The sequence below is a fragment of the Pongo abelii genome, chromosome 5, assembly GCF_028885655.2.
Source record: "Pongo abelii isolate AG06213 chromosome 5, NHGRI_mPonAbe1-v2.0_pri, whole genome shotgun sequence".
In the NCBI taxonomy this organism is placed as follows: Eukaryota; Metazoa; Chordata; class Mammalia; order Primates; family Hominidae; genus Pongo; species Pongo abelii.
Window position 1 is genome coordinate 42936268 of NC_071990.2, and position 20356 is coordinate 42956623.

Genomic DNA, 20356 nt, shown 5'->3' on the forward strand with positions numbered 1-20356 from the left:
CAGAAACAGGAGCAGAGGTGCCTGGCTCAGGGCACAGGTCCCAGGCAGGAACCCACCAAAGCTTGCACTTGTGTTTAAATTGGACCTGGAAGTTACTCACATTTGATTGCTTCACTGAGACTGTGGCTGAAAGATTGCATCTGAGGAACGTTTTTCTTTTCTTTTCTCTTCTCACTCTTAGTAAAATCTGTGAGGAACGTTTTTACTTCTATAATTCTTCTTTCGCCTTCTCCTCTGCCCCCTTTCCTTTTTACATGTTACCAACAAAATGGGCAATGAATTGGTAGTTTTAGCCTCTCAACCCAGACCCTCCTTATTCCCTGCAACCTCTATTCCCTCACCTCACTCTGGGTAAGTATGTTTGTGTACCTTTCCTTCCTCATTTCAGCACTTACTCCCTTTTACCTGCTCTTGGCAAACGGTCAGAGCTGATATTTTTGTTAATAGCCACAGTCACCTGCCAGACAGAAATGTTGCAGGGAGTCTAAAACCAATAACTTGTAACCTTGCCTAAATCAGGAAGGGTTGGGTTATAATAGAGGAATAAACAGAACACATTCTGAGTGACATGTGTCTTCTCTTTCTAGACGGGGAAATCCTTTACATTTATGCAAAGAGCGATTCAAGAAGATTCAGAAGCTCTGGCACCAACACAGTGTCACAGAGGAAATTGGACATGCACAGGAAGCCAATCAGACACTGGTTGGCATTGACTGGCAACATTTATAATTATTGCACCACCAAAAAACACAAACTTGGATTTTTTTAACCCAGTTGGCTTTTTAAGAAAGAAAGAAGTTCTGCTGAATTTGGAAATAAATTCTTTATTTAAACTTTCCTTCCCAGTTTTATAGTTTCTGGTTCTGAGGACTGATGAAAATCATCTTCCATCAGCAGATTTTCTTGCACTGTTTGCTGTGCCCCTCAAATATAACGTCTTGGGTTTTAAGATCGAGCAAGGAGCTTCTCTTCCTAGATTGATCCCAGCCCCTTTGTGGGGGGTCTGACTGCGTAGTCCCAGCCATTATGTGATACTTCACGTTATTGATGATAGTGAACTGTGGGTCTGAAGCTGACTCAACGGAGGCAGGAAACAAAGTCTCTGTGGTCTGTTGGGTCATACTTCCTGGTTCCACTGAGTGGCCCAACACTGGGACTGGGTTGGTGTCCCCTCTGCTGACAGGACCCTACTCCTAGGAGCAAAGTGGTTGATTTTGAAGGCAGTGTTCCCTTCTCTCCATTGACTATGAGAGAGTTGGGAGACACAGGTGCAGAAGAAGCCCGTGGGGAGAAGGTGGATTCCTGGTGTGCTGACTGGTTTTTCAGGGCTGTTAGAGGTTTTTTTTTTACTTTTTTTTTTTTTTTATGGCAAGACTTTTGGCTTTGAGAAAACTCACTTAAATGGCTTTCCAAAAACTTAGGATGGTCTAAAAAATTAGGATATTCTTTTAGAATTAGGAAGAAAAATTAGGATATTCTAAAAGAATATGGATTAAAAAATTAGGATATTCTTTTAGATATCCTAATATCTAGATGAGAGGACTTCCTTCATAAGATCTGGTTGTTTGGGCTGTGGTTGGCATAAGTGATGTTTATTTTGGCCTCTGTCACATCCAGTTTCTTGAGCTTTTAAGGAAAGCTTCTTTTGACTTTTTTTCAGATGTTCACCAAGCTTAAGTTTAAAATAATAGGTATTCTGAAAGAGTATTCTAATTTTCTTATCTGTATTCTTTTAGAATACCCTGATGTTTCAGACAGTAATATTCTCTTGTTATTTCTAAGGCTAAATTGGCAGAGTATATCATCTAAAGGCAAACACTGAAGAAGGTGAGAACCCACTCCCACCCAGCCAGCATTTCCTGGAACAGACGAGCTGCTGCTTCTTTGCCGGCTCACTTAGTGCGTTCCTGGGATGGTCTGGTTCCCAGGCTTTTTATTCTTTTTGAACATTGTTCTTACTGAGGTGCCTTCCTACAACAAGAGCCGCTTACAAAATAGCTTATAATTATTATGTTCCACACAACTACTATTGTTTGATGTATGACTCCTAAGAGCTTGAATACATGCAGAGAGTGACTGAAGACTTAGTAGAGGAATAAATTCTGAGCCTGTCTAAGGTGGGGCTAAGGAAGAAATGAGTAATAAGAGGCTCTTGGATTTTTTTAAACAATGCAGGTGACCCTTTCAATCAGTTTTCTTTGAATTACATCTACAAGTTTTGTTCCACTCGGCTACCAGTCAACTAGGCATGCTCCACAGTATAGCAGGAAGAAGGTCAGAAATCTGGACCTGAAGCGAAAAGAAGTGAGGATGTAGAAGCCACATTCCTCTCCAAGGTAGTGTGTGAAAGAACCGCCCCCTCTTGAGAGGAGGATGACCGTCACCATTCTTGCTTGGGACTGACTCACCCAGCTGAGGGGAGGACCAATAGAAAGAAAATTCACATTTGAATCCACCTCTCTCCCCCTTTTTCTGGCCTTCATTCATAAGATCTGGTTGTTTGGGCTGTAGGTGGCATAATTCATGTTTATTTTGGCCTCTGTCACATCCAGTTTCTTTAGCTTTTAAGGTAAGCTTCTTTTGGCTTTTTTTCATATGTTCACCAAGCTAAAATTTAAAATAATAAGACCAGGTTTCTCTCTCTACAAGTGGATTATAAACATTTTCACCAAATCATAACAATACTCCAGCTGTCCGGCCCGACTTCCTAGGAGCCTGGAGTTAGCAAAGGTTGTCTCTGGATTTCATTCTCTGGGAATATCACAGAGCCTGGGAGAAGATGAATTTACATGAAATTGCAACATACACACCTTTTTATTTTCTGGTGTTAAGCTAGTTGTCTTTCCTACCTTACAAATCATGTTAGTTTTATGATTTGTTCCGCATGTTTTATGTTTATTGTAGAAATGTTTATATAACATATGCTTTCCGTATCAGGGAAAATCATATCTGTTTAATAAATTGGCTATAACTTTAATATCCGTGGACAACTTGTAAAATTTGGAATGTATCATATGTAAAAAGTTTAAAGATATCCAAATAAATGCTTTAGGTGTTGGCATTACTTTTGGTTAGCATATATCTTTCTGTTTCATTTTACACACTTACCTGCCACAGCAATGTGCCCCATGTCACCTTGCTGCAAATATAGTGGGATATCTGTATTAGCTTTAAATTTAAGAGGCTTATATTATTATGGCCATTAGCCAAACTATCTTGACCTTCCCAGAGAAAGTGTGATCATCATTTCAGCTGATTAAGTTTCATATTCATTAGCCATGACAGCGTGTGACCTTTCTGGACCATTTTGGAATTCAAATCACTGGGAAACAGGGCACTCCAAGACCTGTGTCTGGGTTTAAACTCTTGTTCATCCTTACCTGGTGATCTCAAGGTCCTTGTCCTTACATATTCCCCTAGTGTGCTGGCTGGTTTTTCAGGGCTGTTGGAGGTTTTTTTTTCTTTTTTTCATGACCACTTCCTGCTTTTGAGAGAGAGACATAGAAAGGCAGCTACACTGTCTTCCTAGGGGAGTCATTGCCCATGAGAATTCTGTTTTTCTTTTAAATCCTCTTGAGAGCATCAAACTAAAACAGCAAGGTTTCCATTGCACTCGCCCTGCCTCCTGGTCGGTAGCACTGCTCCCAGCCTACTGCCTTCACCACTCTTGTCTTTAGTTCCAGGAACTCATGAAGCCCCTTTTGACATGCTCCTCCCTCTCTTCCTACTCTTGGTTTTGGTGTGGTGGTGGTTTGGTTTGGTTTTTTTAAAGAGACAGGGTCTTGCTCTGTCCCACAGGCTGGAGTGCAGTGGCACAGCCTTGGTTCACTGCAGCCTCAACCTTCTGGGCTCGAGCAATCCTCCCACCTCAGCCTCCCCAGTAGCTGGTACTATAGGCACATGCCACCACGCCTGGCTAATTTTTGTATTTTTTTTGTAGATACAGCCGCGCTAGGTTGCCCAGGCTGGTCTTGAACCCTTGGGCTCAAATGATTCTCCTGCCTCAGCCTCCCAAATGCTAGAATTATAGGTGTGAACCACTGTACCTGGCCTGTTCCTACTCTTGTTTTTTAAGTCACATTTATTGAGGTATATTTTACAAACAGATTAACTCTTTTTAGTGTACAGTTTTATACATTTTAACAAATGCATACAGTTAAACAACCACAATCGAGAAATAGAACAATTCCGTCATCCCCAAAAGTCCCCTTTGTAGTCAGCTTCTTGCCTCATCCTGGCTTTCAGCTACCAGTGTTTTTCTCTCCCTTTGTTTTGTCTCTTCCCGAATGTTATATAAATGGAATCGTATCGTAGGTAGCATTTTGAGTCTGGCTTCTCACTAAAGAAGAATGCATTTGGGTCCTCCCTGTTCCTTTGGATTGCTGAGTAGCATTCCGTTGTACAGACTTCTGGGCAGTTGCCAGATGAAGGGCATTTGGGTGAGTTTGGGTGATTGTTTTGGTGATTACTGCTACAAACATTCATGGATAGGTTTTTGTACAAACCTGAATTTTCACTTCCTCAGGTAAATAGCTAGAAGTTGTCCCTTACATCTTAATCCTCCATTTGACGCCATCCTGAGAGCTCAGCATTCTCTAATCTGTAACTTTGCTGTTTACACTCCTCTGTGATGGACAGGATAAAATGCTGTCAGGAGTTAAGGACTGACATGTTTTTCCCCTTCCAGCCAATCTATCCATTGTGACCTGGGAAGACACCTGTCTCTTCCCTGGACTTTCATAGTATTCGACAGACACTTTTCCCTTCCTAACACAGTGGTGCTGCCTGCCTGCACTGTCATTGAGAGCCGTCTTTTTAGCCAGTAGTGGATGAAAAGCCCTGTCTTGGTCCACGTTTGCCCCTAGCTAAGCTGCAAACATGCTGGCCTAGCATAACAGGTGCCCGGACGAGGAGAGGCAGGGGAGCGTGCAGAGCAGGCATCTAATCTTATTAACCCATATTAAGGTTACTAGGGGTTTATTTACTGGCAGCTCAGTCCCGGGCTTGAAGCATGTTGTAAAGAAGCTGTGGGTTCTGGAACTGAGGCCAAAAATTCTAGGACACAGCTTCCCAAATATTCAGGATAGTCATCACCTGTTTCTTCACTATGGAGTGAGCATTTTAAAAAATGAAAGTCCTAAGGCCCTGTCTACCCCTCACCCCATCCCAGGGCTATGCTGGCAGAACTTTAAAAGCTAGCTGGGGCCAGGTGCAGTAGTTCACTCCTGTAATCCCAGCACTTTGGGAGGCCAAGGCGGGCAGATCACCTAAGGACAGGAGTTCGAGACCAGCCTGGCCAACATGGTGAAATCTCATCTCTACTAAAAATACAAAAATTAGCCAGGCATGGTGGCAAACGCCTGTAATCCCAGCTAGTAGGGAGGCTGAGGCAGGAGAATCACTTGAACCCAGGAGGCAGAGGTTGCAGTGAGCTGAGATCATGCCATTGCACTTCAGCCTGGGCAACAAGAGCAAAACTCCATATTTGGGAAAAAAAAAAAGCTGGCTGGGTCCCTCAGGAGAAAAGGATTTACACCAGCCCAAGGAAAGACTGAAGTTACACACAAGCAAAAACCTGATAGTAGAGACTTCCTGGGCACTGGTAGGTGACCAAAAGGGATGGTCCAGGTTTCTCTCGCAACTACCGGCTACCTGAGAAGACCTGTTAAAATGCAGTTAACCCTAAGCCTGCTCCGAACCAATGAGTGAGATTTATTGTAGAGTCAATGCACTCTTGGTCCTCTCAACAACCTTCAGATTCTCAGGTTGTTCACATTTGCCCCTATAACCTGGCCCCATAGAGACTCATATTTCCCTGTTTGAGGAAATAACATTTTGGCCAGAGGAGAAGAAAAAATGGCTTGGAGTTTTGCCTAAATTACTACATTAAAATTCCATGTATTCAGCTCTGGTTCAAACTCCAGCAAATGCTGAGATTATTTGGATATAATAATAGTCACTGTTGTAATAGTCAACTGTTCTTACAGGTAAGAGATGGCAAACTTTACACTCTCAGGAATCCACAGAGGCATGTGCCATCTTCATTGTTTCCAGAAAGGAGAGTGGGGTACCTCTGTGCGTTCACTGGTCCCTGATGTCTTTCATTTTAGAGATACTTTAATTTTATATTAAGTTGTCAAGCTGTACATTGATGATTTGTGCCCCGTTTTCATGTATAATTTTTTAATAAAAATCTGTTTAAAGTTAAAAAAAAAAAAAAAAAGATGGCAAGATGGAGAGATGTGATACCCAAGCCATGTTTATAACAATGATCGTTACCAGTGCTTCCCTTAGGGTGGGTTTCTTTTCTTTTTTGGCAAATACTAGCTGTAGTAGGGGATTCTGTGATGTATGTTGTTGAATGGGCTTAAACAGTCATTTAACAAAAGTGATTTTCATGCAGTATGAATTTTAATATCTATTGACAGCTGTTAACAGCACAGTTACACTTGTGGGCCTAGAGCAGCACTTTCACCATGGTTCTCAGCACTCTTGAGAGACGGCGAGAGCTCAGAGACCTTTGCCAAAGATGGCTGGCTCAGCATTTTTTCAGTATGGATCATTCCTTGGCCTCAACGAGATTCAGAAATCTAATTAAACTTAGGACCAACATCTGACAGGGTGTCCAGACATCTTGGATCTGGTCTTCTGCTTGGGGGAATTAAGCCCAGAACATACCCCAGGCAGCACCAGAAGTCTTATTTTCTCTACACTAAAGTTCTTAGGACAGCAAAGAACCCAAACTCAGTCCAAAGTAACCTATTCCCAAACACCATCGGTCAGAAGCAGAGATAAATTATGGACTGTTCCCTTTCTGGTTTTTGCCTTCTGGCCTCGGTCTCCAGCCAGGTAGGAATGAGCTCTCTTGAATGTTCATCCAACTGGCAGAATTATGCTGGGCCCTGCCTTGGTCTGGTCACCAGGGCTTGGGAAGTCGGCAAAATCATTCTCTCCTTCCCCTGAAAGCTTCTCTTTCCTAAAGAAAGTGAAAACTCCTGTATTTGCTAGCTCAGGAAGATGGGCTATCTCAAAGAATCTCCTTTGATGCAGAAGCATTCCAGAAATAGTGTTTTTCAAGATGGGTATCTGGGGGGAAGAAACGGAAGAAGCTCCCAGAGGATTCCTTGCCCTTTGCTGTGGACAATTAGTGTTGTCCATGGGGCTGTGATGGCCACCTGTGTGGGTGTCCCTGGGCCCACCAAGAGCTGAGGCCTGGTCTCCTAAGGGTGGACTCATGTCTGATTGTTGCTCCTCTTCCACAACAGGGCAGCAGCCTACCCCACTGCTTCCACAGATGAGCCACAGGAGATCACCGGGCGCTTTAGGGGTGGTGTGGTGCTGGGACACGCCAACAGCCTGACTTCCTCAACCCATGGTTCACTCCAGACTCAGTGACCAAGGGCATGTGAATGGGACACAAAAGCAGGCCTTTCACTGTGTTTTTGGTGGGGGAAATAATCTCCTGCCTTGAAATTCTCTTGCTCCATGATTAAAGAATCCTGTTTAGAGCCCTCAATGCCTTAAGAGTCCATTATTCTTAGAAAAGTGTAACTTTCCCCCAACTTCTGGCATTAAAGCAAACGGCCAACCTGTCAATCTTGGCATTAAAAAAAAAAAAAAAAAAGACAACATGGCCATTTTTCAGATTTCTGTGCCTATGCACCAAGTGACACTTTGGATATAGAGTGAAGCAACATGGAGCTCATAAGAGGTAAATTCTGAAAGGGGAGCAGCCCTCAGATACGGCCAGTGGCCATAGGGTGGGACTAAATCCATGTAAGAAAGATGGGTCCTGGGCTAGTCCTCTGAGAGAGCCCCTGAGTCACCAGGAGGACATATCCTAGGGCAGCAGGCCTGAAGGGAGCTTCATTCACATTCACATTAGCTTCATTCACATTTTGGGTCAGTCATTCAACAACTGTGTGTCAAATGCTTTTAGGGACCCTAAACTTAAATTCCACCGTCAGGGAGAGTCTCTGTAAGATGGTGCCCTCCTTGGGAGATTCAGACTTTCAGAGTTGGATGAAGGGGAGATCCGCGTTTCTTGGAGTCCACTATTTCTCAGTGTTCGGGAGGGGAGGGGCCCCAGGGCCCTCAGCCAGCCTCTGGGGCCTGGCCTGCGTCTGCGCCCTCGGCTTCCACCTGGTTGCCCTTGCCCAGCTTCTTCACACTCTCCAGAAAGGCCTTCCAGGTCTCCGGCACGCTCTTCTCCAGCAGCCAACCCTCGCTCTCACTCTCAGATTCCTCGGGGTTGGACACACCAGCCAGTGACGTCTGTAGGTAGCGCAGCCCAATTGTAATGGTCACCTGGTGGCAGGAGAGGAGATTTAGAGGCAATCTGGGAGAATCACTGGGAGCTGGACCATTAGGAAACCACAGGAGCCTCAAATTGAGGGTCCCAGAGAGGACTCGACCTGAGCACTGTGGAGTGTGGGTTGGTGACAGCCTGCCCCACGCTGCCCTGCCCTCAGTGCTGAACACAACTGACTCTTCTCCAGCCTCATCTCAGACCCCTCTCCTCCTCCCTTTCCAGCCACCCTGGGCTGCTTTGGATTTGCCCATGCCGCATACTTTCTCCCCTTTAGGTCTTTACCATCTGCTATGCTCTCTGCCTAGAACCTTGTTCCTCTCCATGTTCATCTGTTAATTCATCTTCAGCCCTTGGTGAGCTCCCCTGCAGCTCATCCTCCCTCCCCATCCCCTCGGGTCGCCCCCATCCCAGGTGCATTATTCCTGGGTGCCTTCACCTTGGTGCCCCTCTACACCCCGTTGCTTGGCACATATTGGATAGTTCAGTAACTGCCTTGGGTGGAATTAAGAGGTCACCTCCTTTTCTGCATCTGATGTGTGGTACTTCTCTTTTTTTTTTTTTTTTGAGACAAGTCTCACTCTGTCACCCATGCTGGAGTTCAGTGGCGTGGTCTCAGCTCACTACAAACTCTATCTCCTGTGTTCAAGGAATTCTCATGCCTCAGCCTCTTGAATAGCTAAGGTTGCAGGTGCCTGCCACCATACCTGACTAATTTTTGTATTTTTTTGTTGTTATTGTTGTAGATATGTGGTTTCCCCATGTTGCCAGCTGGCCTCGAACTCCTGGCCTCAAGAGATCCACCCGCCTCAACCTCCCAAAGTGCTGGGATTACAGGTGCGAGCCACCGTGCCCAGCCCTTCCATTATTTTGATGAGCACAGTGATGAATGGATGCTGGTAAAAAATAATTTGGATTTGTTCACTAGCATTCACTGTGTGGCAGACTTGGTGCCAAAATGCCTGGGTTCAAACCCAGCCCTGGCACTTAGCCAGCCATGTGACCAGGAAATCTCACTTTATTCATCTGGTTTGCAGATTTTCAGATGAAGTGGTGCCCGCCTCTTGTGGATACTGTGACACTTTAATATGTGTAAAACACACAGGCTGAGTGCAGTGGTGCACACCTGTAATCCCAGCACTTTGGGAGGCCAAAGTGGAGGGAGGATTGCTTGAGCTCAGGAGTTCGAGACCAGCCTGGGCAACATAGCAAGACCTCATCTCTACTAAAAATAAAAATAATTGCTGGGTGTGGTGGCGCGTGCCTGTAGTCCCAGCTACCCGTGTACTTGGGTAGCCAAGACGGGAGGATCTCATGAGCCCCGGAGATGGAGGCTGCAGTGAGCCATGACTCCACCACTGCACTCCAGCAAACACCACCACAGTACCTGGTGCACAGTAAGGACCAACAGAAGAGCAGAAGAGTCAGCTGTAGCTGATAATTAGCTTATTGTTTTCACTTTTTTTTTTCAGATGGAGTCTCGCTCTGTCACCCAGGCTGGAGTGCAGTGGCACAATCTTGGCTCACTGCAATCTCTGCCTCCCAGGTTCAAGCAATTCTCCTACCTCAGCCTCCTGAGTAGCTGGGATTACAGCCGTCAAAAACTTGGCACCACGCCTGGCTAATTTTTATATTTTTAGTAGAGACAGGGTTTCGCCATGTTGGCCAGGCTGGTCTCAAACTCCTGACCTCGGGTGATCCGCCCGCCTCAGCCTCCCAAAGTGCTGGGATTACAGGCATGAGCCACCACACCCTGTTTTCATTTTTCTATAATATATTCCATATATTCCGTTAGCCACTTGTTTCTATACAAATTCTTGGCTTGCTCTCCTCCACTTCTTTGTATGGCATAGCAAACTCTACAAGAGGATGAAGCTGCTCCCTGAGGGCAGGGATGGCCCTTACTCATCTGGGTCACTTAGAATCCCAGCACCTAGAACAGTACCAGGTAGGGGGAGGGCCTCATTCAATCTCTTTTGAATGAATGCTCTGGGACATTTTATAATTATGGTAGTAGATAATAATAACTCATAGAGTTTTATCAGATAATAACTGATAGATTTATGTTATTGTTATTGTCAACTGGAAGTTGAATAAATATTTTTACAGCGGAAAAAGTCACCTCCTCCACGAAGTCCTCTTGATGTGAACGTGTCCACCCTGATCCCCTCCTGCTTTCCTGAAGGCGGGTCTCTGCACTGTGAGTTTTGCACTTAGTAATGATCCTCCCTTTGGCTCATAAATTAGACATCATCTCCTGACTGGATTGTGAAGCCTAGGCAGGCACAGCCAAGATCAGACTCCTAACATTATGCTCAGCCACCCTTGGCCCATCAGACCTCTGTCCATTAAAGGCCCCAAGTAAAAGGGGCATTTGAATGCCCTCTTCCCAATAAGCTGATCCTTGTCTAATGCAGTCCACTAGATTCCTGTAAAGGTGGGCCACTAAGAGGCAGCCAGTGGAACCCCATTTTCTCACTGACTTTTTCGTTCTTTTTTTTTTTTTTTTTTTTTTTTCCGAGATAGAGTCCGGCTCTGTTAGAGTGCAGTGTTGAGATCATGGCTTAGGGCAGCCTTGACCTCCAGGACTCAGGTGATCCTCCTGCCTCAGCCTCCTGAGTATCCAGGACTACACATGTGCATCACCACACACAGCTAATTTTTATGTTTTTGTTTTTTGTTTTGTTCTCTGAGACGGAGTTTCGCTCTTGTTGTTCAAGCTGGAGTGCAATGGCGTGATCTCGGCTCACCACAACCTCCACCTCCCGGGTTCAAGCGATTCTCCTGCCTCAGCCCCCAAGTAGCTGGGATTACAGGTATGCACCATTAGGCCCGGCTAATTTTGTATTTTTAGGTAGAGACGGGGTTTCTCCATGTTGGTCAGGCTGGTTGCAAACTCCCAACCTCAGGTGATCCGCCCGCCTCAGCCTCCTGAAGTGCTAAGATTACAGGCATGAGCCACCGCGCCTGGCCATCATTTTTGTGTTTTTTGTAGAGACGAGATCTTGCTATGTTGCCCAGGCTGGTCTAAACTCCTGGGCTCAATTGATCCTCCTGCCTCAGCCTCCCAAATCCTAGCTAACGCCTGCTAGGATTATAGGCATGAGCCACCGCTCCTGGCTCCAGTGACTTCTTTTATGCCTCCATCTCTGGGGCTCATGAGATCCTCCCATCTTGGCCATCCGAGTACCTGAGTAGCTGGGACTATAGGCATGCGCCACCACGTCCAGCAATTTTTTTTTTTTTTTTTTTTTTTTTTTTTTTTAGTAGAGATGAGGTCTCACTATGTTACCCAGGCTGGTCTCGAACTCCTGAGCTCAATGCTAGTCAACTTTTATGACTTCTTTTATATTCAGTCTTCTTTTTGTGTGTTTTCAGGGAATGTGGCCATCTAAATTTCCAGCAGTATGTTCCTCTCCTCATTCTACCCACCCAAGACTCTGTGTCAAGGAGTCAGCGACCAGTAAATAGTCATGAATATGCTGTGTTTGCCTCAACATTAAAAGAAGGCTTCGGCTGGGCGCAGTGGCTCACGCCTGTAATCCTAGCACTTTGGGAGGCCGAGGTAGGGGGATCACCTGTGGTCAGGAATTGAAGACCAGCCCAGCCAACATGGTCAAACCTCATCTCTACTAAAAATACAAAATTAGCCAGGCATGGCGGTGGGCACCTGTAATCCCAGCTATTTGGGAGGGGCTGAGGCAGAAGAATCACTTGAACCCAGAAGGCTGAGGCTGCAGTGAGCCGAGATCACGCCACTGCACTCCAGCCTGGGCAACAAGAGCGAAACTCCGTCTCAAAAAAAAAAAAAAAAGTCGGCTTCCTGGACACACAGTCACCCTTTAATTTCATGTGGTGAGTTAGAGGAGGTGTTTATCAGCCACAGGCAGGACGCACTGGCTGATAGCATTAGGACAGTGACTCATTTAAAGGAATCTTTGGGAATCTCCTCAATGGAAAAACCTTCCTCACCAAATCTTCCTGGCTTTGTACATTGGGATTTTGAAGTTTGGATTTTCTGCTCTCAAGGTAGCTCAAAGCAGGTACCCTGAGTCACCGTGCCACCTCATTTACTAACAGGCTCTCATTCAACACCTAGAGCTGTGCCTGGCATACAGGTACATGTTTAAGAAATATCTCTGACCATGCATGGTGGCTCACGCCTGTAATCCCAGCACTTTGGGAGGCCGAGGCCGAGGCTGGTGGATTATTTGAGGTCAGGAGTTCAAGACCAGCTTGGCCAACATGGTAAAACCCCATCTCTACTAAAAATACAAAAACTGGCTGGGTGTGGTGGTGCACGCCTGTAATCACAGCTGCTTGGGAGGCTGAGACACGAGAATTGCTTGAACCTGGGAGGCGGAGCTTGCAGTGAGCTGAGATCGTGCCATTGTACTCCAGCCTGGGCGACAGAGCAAGACTTCGTCTCAAAAAAAAAAGAAAGAAATATCTCTTGGCCAGATGCAGTGGCACACACCTGTAATCCCAGCACTTTGGGGGACCAAAGTAGGAGGATTGCTTGAAGCCAGGAGTTAGAGAGCAGCCTGGGCAACATAGCAAGACCCCATTTCTACAAAAGACTCTACGGAGTATGACTCAGGGCACCTGTTTTCAGCTACTCTGCATGTGCCTATAGTCCTAGCTACTCAGAAGGCTGAGGTGGGAAGAGCCCTGAGCCCAGGAGTTCGAGGCTGCAGTGAGCTGTGATCATGTCCCTGCACTCCAGCCTGGGCGACAGAGTGAATTTTTATTCTTGTCTCTAAAAAAAATAATAATAAACAATTTAAAATAATAAAAATAAAAAATGAATATCTCTTTAACCAAGGAGCAAATTCAGCACACTCACTGAGGATTTGCTTACATTGCAAGCCCTATAGCTACAGAGAAACTGAGCGTTGCAGATAAGATGAACCCACACATAATTAGACTAACAGGTAAATGAGGACCAGCATCTCAAGAAGCACAAATCCAAATAGTACCCATTTCCTGAACACCTGCACATGCTGTTCATGTTGCCTCCCAACAGTCCCCAGAGCTAAATGCTGTCACCCCATATAGCAGAGAGGTTAAATGACTAGACCTCAGTACCAAAAAGTGGGGACACAGGATGAACCTCCAAAACATGCTAACTAAAAGAAGCCAAATGTAATATGGGTCCATTTATATGAAATGTCCAAAATACATAAATCCAGAGAATAGTTGCCAGGGGCTGGGGGGCAGGTTGGGAGGTGGTGACTGCTTCATGGGTGTGAGATTATCTTGGGGGCTGATGGAAATCTTTTGGAACTAGGTAGAGGTGCTTGCACAACATCATAAATCAACTAGATGACACCAAATTGTTTACCTTTTATAAATCTCACCTCAATTAAAAAAAAATTGTCAGTTGGGTGCAATGCTAACACCTGTAAACCCAGCATTTTGGGAGGCCGAGGCAGGCAGATCACGAGGTCAGGAGATCGAGACCACCCTGGCTAACACAGTGAAAACCTGTCTCTACTACAAATACAAAAAATTAGCCGGGCATGGTGGCACATGCCTGTAGTCCCAGCTATCGGGAGGCTGAGGCAGGAGGATCCCTTGAACCCGGGAGGGGGAGGTTGCAGTGAGCTGAGATCATGCCACTGCACTCCAGCCTGGGCAACAGAGAGAGACTCAGTCTTAAAAAAATAAATAAATAAATAAATAAATAAAATTTAAGTGGTGGGAAAGAAACCAAAAAATAAATAAATGAATAAATAAATAAATACAAAAGGTAGAGGCGCTGGGTGGGATTCAAGCCCAGGCTGATCTGACCCACAGCTCCACTGAAGGCTGTTTCCAAGGAGGCAGGCATGCTCTCCAGGCCTGGCTCTGCCCCCATTAGACCCAAATGGGACCAGAGGCTCTCCCTACTCCCTACCCTCAGCTGGCCCAGGGCCTACCTCGAAGAGCCAAATGAGGAGCGTGACGACACCCATGGAGTTCATGAGGCTGCTGTAGTAGCTCAGCAGGGCAGCCCTGCAGCCACGCACCCACAGGTTGAGCTCCTCCGTCTGGTGGTCGTAACTGTAGTGTGCTGAGTTGTTGGTGATCTGATACTGGATGCAGGGCCGTGGCGAGCTAGGATTGCAGCAGCTGAAGGGGACGCCGTCCACCAGGTACCGCCCATCCACGTTGCTCTTGATTCGACTGGAAGGGAAACAGACAGCTGGAGATGGGCTTCCCGGGCTTCCCACCAGGGGCCACTTCCTCCCATCCCCTGCCTCTGGAAACCTAGAATAGTCATTCACTCGCACACTTGGTATATATTTGCTGTGCACCTGCTACGTGCCAGCCACTGTTCTAGGTGCTGAAGACAAAGCAATGAATAAATGCCCCTGCCTTCCTTGACCTTATGGTCTAGAGGGTTGAGGCAGATGGTAATCCAAGACCCAAGTCAATAGGGAATATAGAAATTCACCCAACCACTCTGTGCTGCCAGGCCCTTTCTTGGGACCATGCCTGGTGGGTAGGAGGAGGAGCAGGACGGGAGCTGTTGATGGACAAGCATCTGGCTGCCACTGGTGATGCCCCCAGCTCCCTCACCAACCTCATCTCCCCTTTACAGGTCACTGGTGGCCAAGGCCCTTTCCAGCCAGCTGTTTCCAGAAGGCCTGCTCAGGCCCAGGGCCTGTGCAGAGGCAGGGGATGGAGACCCAAGGCAGGCACAGTCCTTGCCCTCGGAGGACTCCACCCCCAGCCAGGTGGGAGCTCCTGACTCACCTAAGGGACACAGCTGCAAGCAGGATCTCCAGGCTCATGGGCGGGGCTCCCAGCATATTTTCTGCACTTCTATATTTTTGTGTATATTTGTTTAGAGCTTACCATACATTCACACAGGTTCAGAATTCAAAAGGGATCTTTACAGTGAAAAGTCTCCCCTTCCCCTCAGGCAGGCTGGGTATGTTCTACCTGGCCTGGGGGTGATTACCCAGGTATTTTATGTGTCAAAACTCACTGAGCTGCACACTTAAGATTCATGCATTTGGCTGGGCATGGTGGCTCATGTCTGTAATCCCAGTACTTTGTGAGGCCGAGGCAGGAGCATCGCTTAAGCCCAGGAGTTCAAGGCAGCAGTGAGCTATGATCACACCACTGCTCTCAGCCTGGGCAACAGAACAAGACTGTCTCTAAATGTATATATATATATATTTATATAGATTTGTGCACTTGACTGGGTGCTTGTCATCTAAATAAAAAGTTGCAGCCAGGTGTGGTGGCTCACATCTGTAATTCCAACACTTTGGGAGACGAAGATGGGCAGATCTTCGTCAAGGTCAAGAGATCGAGACCATCCTGGCTAATATGGTGAAACCCCGTCTCTACTAAAAATACAAAAATTAGCTGGGCATGGTGGCACGTGCCTGTAGTCCCAGCTACTCGGGAGGCTGAGGCACAAGAATCACGTGAACCCGGAAGGAAGAGGTTGCAGTGAGCCGAGGTGGCGCCACTGCACTCCAGCCCGTATGGCAGAGTGAGACCCCGTCTCAAAAAAAAAAAAAAAAAAGAAAAGAAAAAGTTGCATGTAGGCCAGGTGCAGTGGCTCACACCTGTAATCTCAGCACTTTGGGAGGCCCAGGTGGGCAGACGACCTGAGGTCAGGAGTTCAAGACCAGCCTGGGCAACATGGTGAACCCTCATCTCTACAATTAATAAAAATACAAAAAAATTAGCCAGGCGTTGTGGTGCATGCCTGTAGTCCCAGCTACTCGGGAGGCTGAGGCACAAGAATCACTTGAGCCCGAGACGCAGAGGTTGCAGTGAGCTGAGATCACACCACTGCACTCCAGCCTGGGCGATAGAGTGAGACTCTGTCTCAAAAAATAAATAAATATAGAAAGAAAGAAAGAAAAAAAGAAAAAAAACGTTGCATGCGAACAATGCATTACATAATAGACTTTTAGAGCATAATAGAAAGCATAATTGTTTCCAATAGAGATTATTTTAAACAATGTTCATTGAAATGGTCACGAATCTCTTAAAAGATGTCCATGTTTCGCTTCTAAATAAAATCTCTTTAATATAAAATGCCTCTCACTCCTCATCTCTCAGCCTCCAGGTCCTGACTGCTATGGCCAGTTCCACCAGAGACAGGCTTCATGCATGGACGAGCAAACATGTTTTCATTTTTCCTGTTCTTTTTTTATTACTGCAAATGAGAACATTATATACATACTGTCTTGAACCTTTCTTTTTTCCCTTAGCAATATCTTGGAGATCTTTTTTTTTTTTTTTTTTGGCAGGGGTTGGGGATGGAGTCTTGCTCTGTCACCCAGGCTGGAGTGCAGTGGTGTGCCACCATGCCCAGCTAACTTTTGTATTTTCAGTAGAGACGGGGTTTTGTCATATTGGCCAGGCTGCTCTGGAACTCCTGACCTTGAGTGATCCGCCTGCCTCAGCCTCCCAAAGTGCTGGGATTACAGATATGAGCCACCGCGCCCGGCTGAGATATTTTTGTATCTGTCTGTGGAGTGTCCTGGATTTTTTTTTTTTTTAATGATCTGCATGGTATTCCCATTGTGTGGATGGCACATGGGTCCTAGCCAGTTCCAGACTGATGGAAGTTTGGGTTTTTCCCAGTCTCTCGTTAATACAAACATGGACATGAGTCATTTTGCATATTGTGACTATATGTAGCAGGTAAATTCCTTGAAGATGGATCCTTGCATCAAAGGTGATCTTGCCAGATACCTGCCATATTTCTCCTCTGGTCTCTCCTGCTGGGAGCTGAGGCGGGGGGAGCGGTTCACAAACCCCAACCAGCCATGCTCAGGAGAACCTGTCCTCCACAGCCACATCCACACAGGTCAGACTTTCGATCTTTGCCAACCTGATCTTTGAAAAACAGTATCTTTGAAAAACAGTAGCCATGTGCTGTGAGCAAAAGCCACCTCACTGGGCAGGTGGCTGAGCAACAGCCATCAGGGGTGGTACTCTGAGCACCTGGGAGCTGACATCAGGTTGTAAGAACAGAGCCCACCACGCGATATCATATCATGGGAGAGCCCTCACTGGGGAGTTGGCCGTGCAGGTTCTACCAGCTGTGGCAAAGAAGCTGTCAGCTCCTTGAGGGCAGGATCGTGCGGGCCACCCTCCATGGTGGGCCCAACACAGAGCACCTGCCCGCTGGCACTGCCTGCCCACCACTCAAAGCCCCACTCCAGCCATGTGCGTGGGGAAGGCAGAAACTGTGTCTTGCTCAGCTGTCCCTCTGCAGCCCCTCGCTGGGCACCAGGCTGTGGGTGACGGAGGTGGGGCAGGGGTGGGAAGACAAGCTGGAGCAGTGTGAGAGGGGCCTTCAGCTTGGGCCTCCCGCTCCCCTCTACTGGCCCTCTGGAGGGGCCAGTAGCCCCGGACACACTGAGCAGATGGCATCTCTGAAGTGCTCCCTCCCTCCTTCCCCCAAGACCTTCCTCAAAGTGCCCTCCTCAAGGCTAGGGGCCTCCCAACCCAAATGCTGTCTGTCCTACCTCCTGACCTACAGGCTGTCCCTGGAGCCTTTCCCTCAGTACAGTGTCCCAGCTGAGCCATTGCCAGTGTCCTGTGGACAGGGTGGGGGTGGTTGAGAGCACACCACTGAGTCCTAAATATGTATTTGGGAGCCATGGAGCTTAAACTCTGTGGACCTGCGTGAGCTGGGAGTGATAGCAGCTGCCTCTCAGGGGTTATGGGGGATATAAATGAGACAATTCGAGTCACGCATTTGACACAGGCTGGACATGCTGGAGGCCTCAGAATATGTTGCCCCCCCCCCTTCCGCTTAGAGCCATTGGATAAGACCTTGAAAAACCATCAGATTGTCCTACAGAGGAGCAAGTGGGGCCCAGAGGAGGGCAAGGCATCGCCCAAAGCCACACAAGAAGTTGGGGTCCAGCCGGGCACGGTGGCTCACGCCTATAATCCCAGCACTTTGGGAGGCTGAGGTGGGCAGATCACGAGGTCAGGAGTTCGAGACCATCCTGGCCAACGTGGTGAAACCCCGTCTCTACTAAAAATACAAAAAATTAGCCGGGCGTGGTGGCGGGCGCCTGTAATCCTAGCTACTGGGGAGGCTGAGGCAGGAGAATTGCTTGAACCCAGGAGGTGGAGATTGCAGTGAGCTGAGATCATGCCATTGCACTCCAGCCTGGGCAACAGAGTGAGACTCTCTCTCAAAAAAAAAAAAAAAAAAAAAAAAAAACTCCGGTCCAGCCCACAGTAGTTGCCTACTGGTCCCATTGGAGTTCCCCGCCTCCCTTGTCCCTCCTGACTTGAACTTTCATTCATTCACTCACTCAATAAATATTTGCTGTGCGCCTGCTACCTGCCAGCTGCTATTCTAGGCGCTGAAGACAGAGCAGTGAATAAATGCCCCTGCCTTCCTCGACCTTATGGGCTAGAGGGTTGAGGCAGATGGTAATCCAGGACCCAAGTCAATAGGGAATATAGAAATTCACCCAACCACTCTGTGGGGCCAGGCCCTTCCTTGCGGCCATGCCTGGAGGGTAGGAGGAGCAGCAGGACAGGAGGTGTTGATGGACAAGCATCTGGCTGCCATTGGTGACACCCCAGCTCCCTCACCAACCTCATCTCCCCCTTACAGGTCACTGGTGGCCAAGGCACTTTCCAGCCAGGTGTTTCCAGAAGGCCTGGAAGTTAAATTTCCTGGAAAACTGTGAGTTTTCTCCCCTCTTCCCTGTCCCAGGAGTCCTTTCCTAGACACCACCACCTACCCTCACGTACCTACCAGGTGGCCCTAAGGTGGAGCAAACCCTGCACACCCGCCTCGTGCACACTAAGATGTCTGTGATGTGAGGGTCAGGCCTAAAGCTGTGTGGGCTGAGGCCAGCAGAGGCTCTGAGCCGCCCTCAGTCTGCAGGCTGGGCTTGCGGACATTCCCCATCTCCCCACCTCGCCTCCCTGAGCCCCCAGACAAGTCACCCTACTGGTCTCCATCAGTCTGTCTCCCCTCACACTGGGGCTCCCTGAGTCAGGGCTGTGTCTCCCCCCTCAGACTGGGGCTCCCTGAAGACGGGGCTGTGTCTCCCCTCAGACTGGGGCCCCCTGAAGATGGGACTGCGTGTCCCCTCAGACTGGGGCTTCCTAAAGACAGGGCTGCGTCTCCCTCACACTGGGAACTTCCCAGTGTATTCCCAAGGGCAACATCCAGGTCAGCCTAGGGGAAAAGGCCAAACTTGGTGAACGTTGGGACTTGCCTGGGTCACCAGCCTGGGAACTCTTAGGGTCTCTCACTTCTGGAACTATCCCTCCCCCACTCCAAACATCATCTTGTTTACTCAGTGCTTGCCCTCATTCCAACCACAGATTAAGGCTCCTCTCACCCTCTTAAGGCAAAGCCAGGCAGAGGAGAGCGCCTTAGTGGTGAGCCGGCTATTTATATAGCAGCGTGTTTCCCAGGCTACTAATTTCACTCTGCGCGGAAGGGGCCGGGAGCGGTGGAGTCACTAGGGTTTGAAAGGGTCTTGATTAAGATAAGACCTATGTTCTAGGCCACTCTCCCATAAGCAAGGCACATAGAGCCTGGGAAAATGATCACGTCCGAGTTTTTCTGGAAAAACCAACATAATTTAGTAAGTGAATCAAATTAGTAAGGCCAGCCATAGGGCAACGAGCAGGGGTATACCTGACAGTTGGTCACGCCAAGCAGAACGCTGGCTGAGGGACACCTGTGAGACCTTGAGAACTGGCCTAACCTCTCTGAGCCTGAGTTTTCTCATCTAAGAAATGACATTTTAAACACTCGACTGGGGATAGTGGAAATTAAATGGGATCATACACATGGAGCATTTGGTACACACTATGTGCTTAGTATGCCTTGATGATTGCTTTTTCGTGTACTGCTGTGGTTTGAATGTGTCCCCCAAAGTTCCTGTGTTGAAAACGTGAGGCCCAGCATGACAGTGGTGAGAGATGGGACCTTTGAGAGGTGACTGGATTACAAGCGCTCTGCCCTCATGAGTAGATTAATGCCATTATCATGGGAGTGGGTTCCTGAGGAAAAGGATGAATTCGGGCCCCTCAGCAGATGCG

General features: G+C 47.5%; 2 protein-coding genes across 7 annotated transcripts in view; one reads left to right on the forward strand and one right to left on the reverse strand.

Annotated features, from left to right (window-relative positions):
• Positions 1 to 3064, forward strand: part of UBR2 (ubiquitin protein ligase E3 component n-recognin 2) — a 129001-nt gene extending 125937 nt beyond the window's left edge. For all 6 annotated transcript variants that reach the window (XM_024248496.3, XM_063724799.1, XM_024248495.3 and 3 more), the window contains one exon: positions 588 to 3064. In XM_024248496.3, coding sequence (XP_024104264.2) covers positions 588 to 729 — 142 coding nt within the window. In that variant the 3' untranslated portion in view covers positions 730 to 3064. The remainder of the gene's footprint in view (positions 1 to 587) is intronic.
• Positions 3065 to 3475: 411 nt separating this feature from the next.
• The window catches only part of PRPH2 (peripherin 2), a 28547-nt gene continuing 11666 nt past the window's right edge, over positions 3476 to 20356 (reverse strand). The window contains exons 2-3 of the mRNA XM_002816894.5: positions 14230 to 14476; positions 3476 to 8307 (exon numbers count right to left, since the gene is read on the reverse strand). Coding sequence (XP_002816940.1) covers positions 8095 to 8307; positions 14230 to 14476 — 460 coding nt within the window. The 3' untranslated portion in view covers positions 3476 to 8094. The remainder of the gene's footprint in view (positions 8308 to 14229; positions 14477 to 20356) is intronic.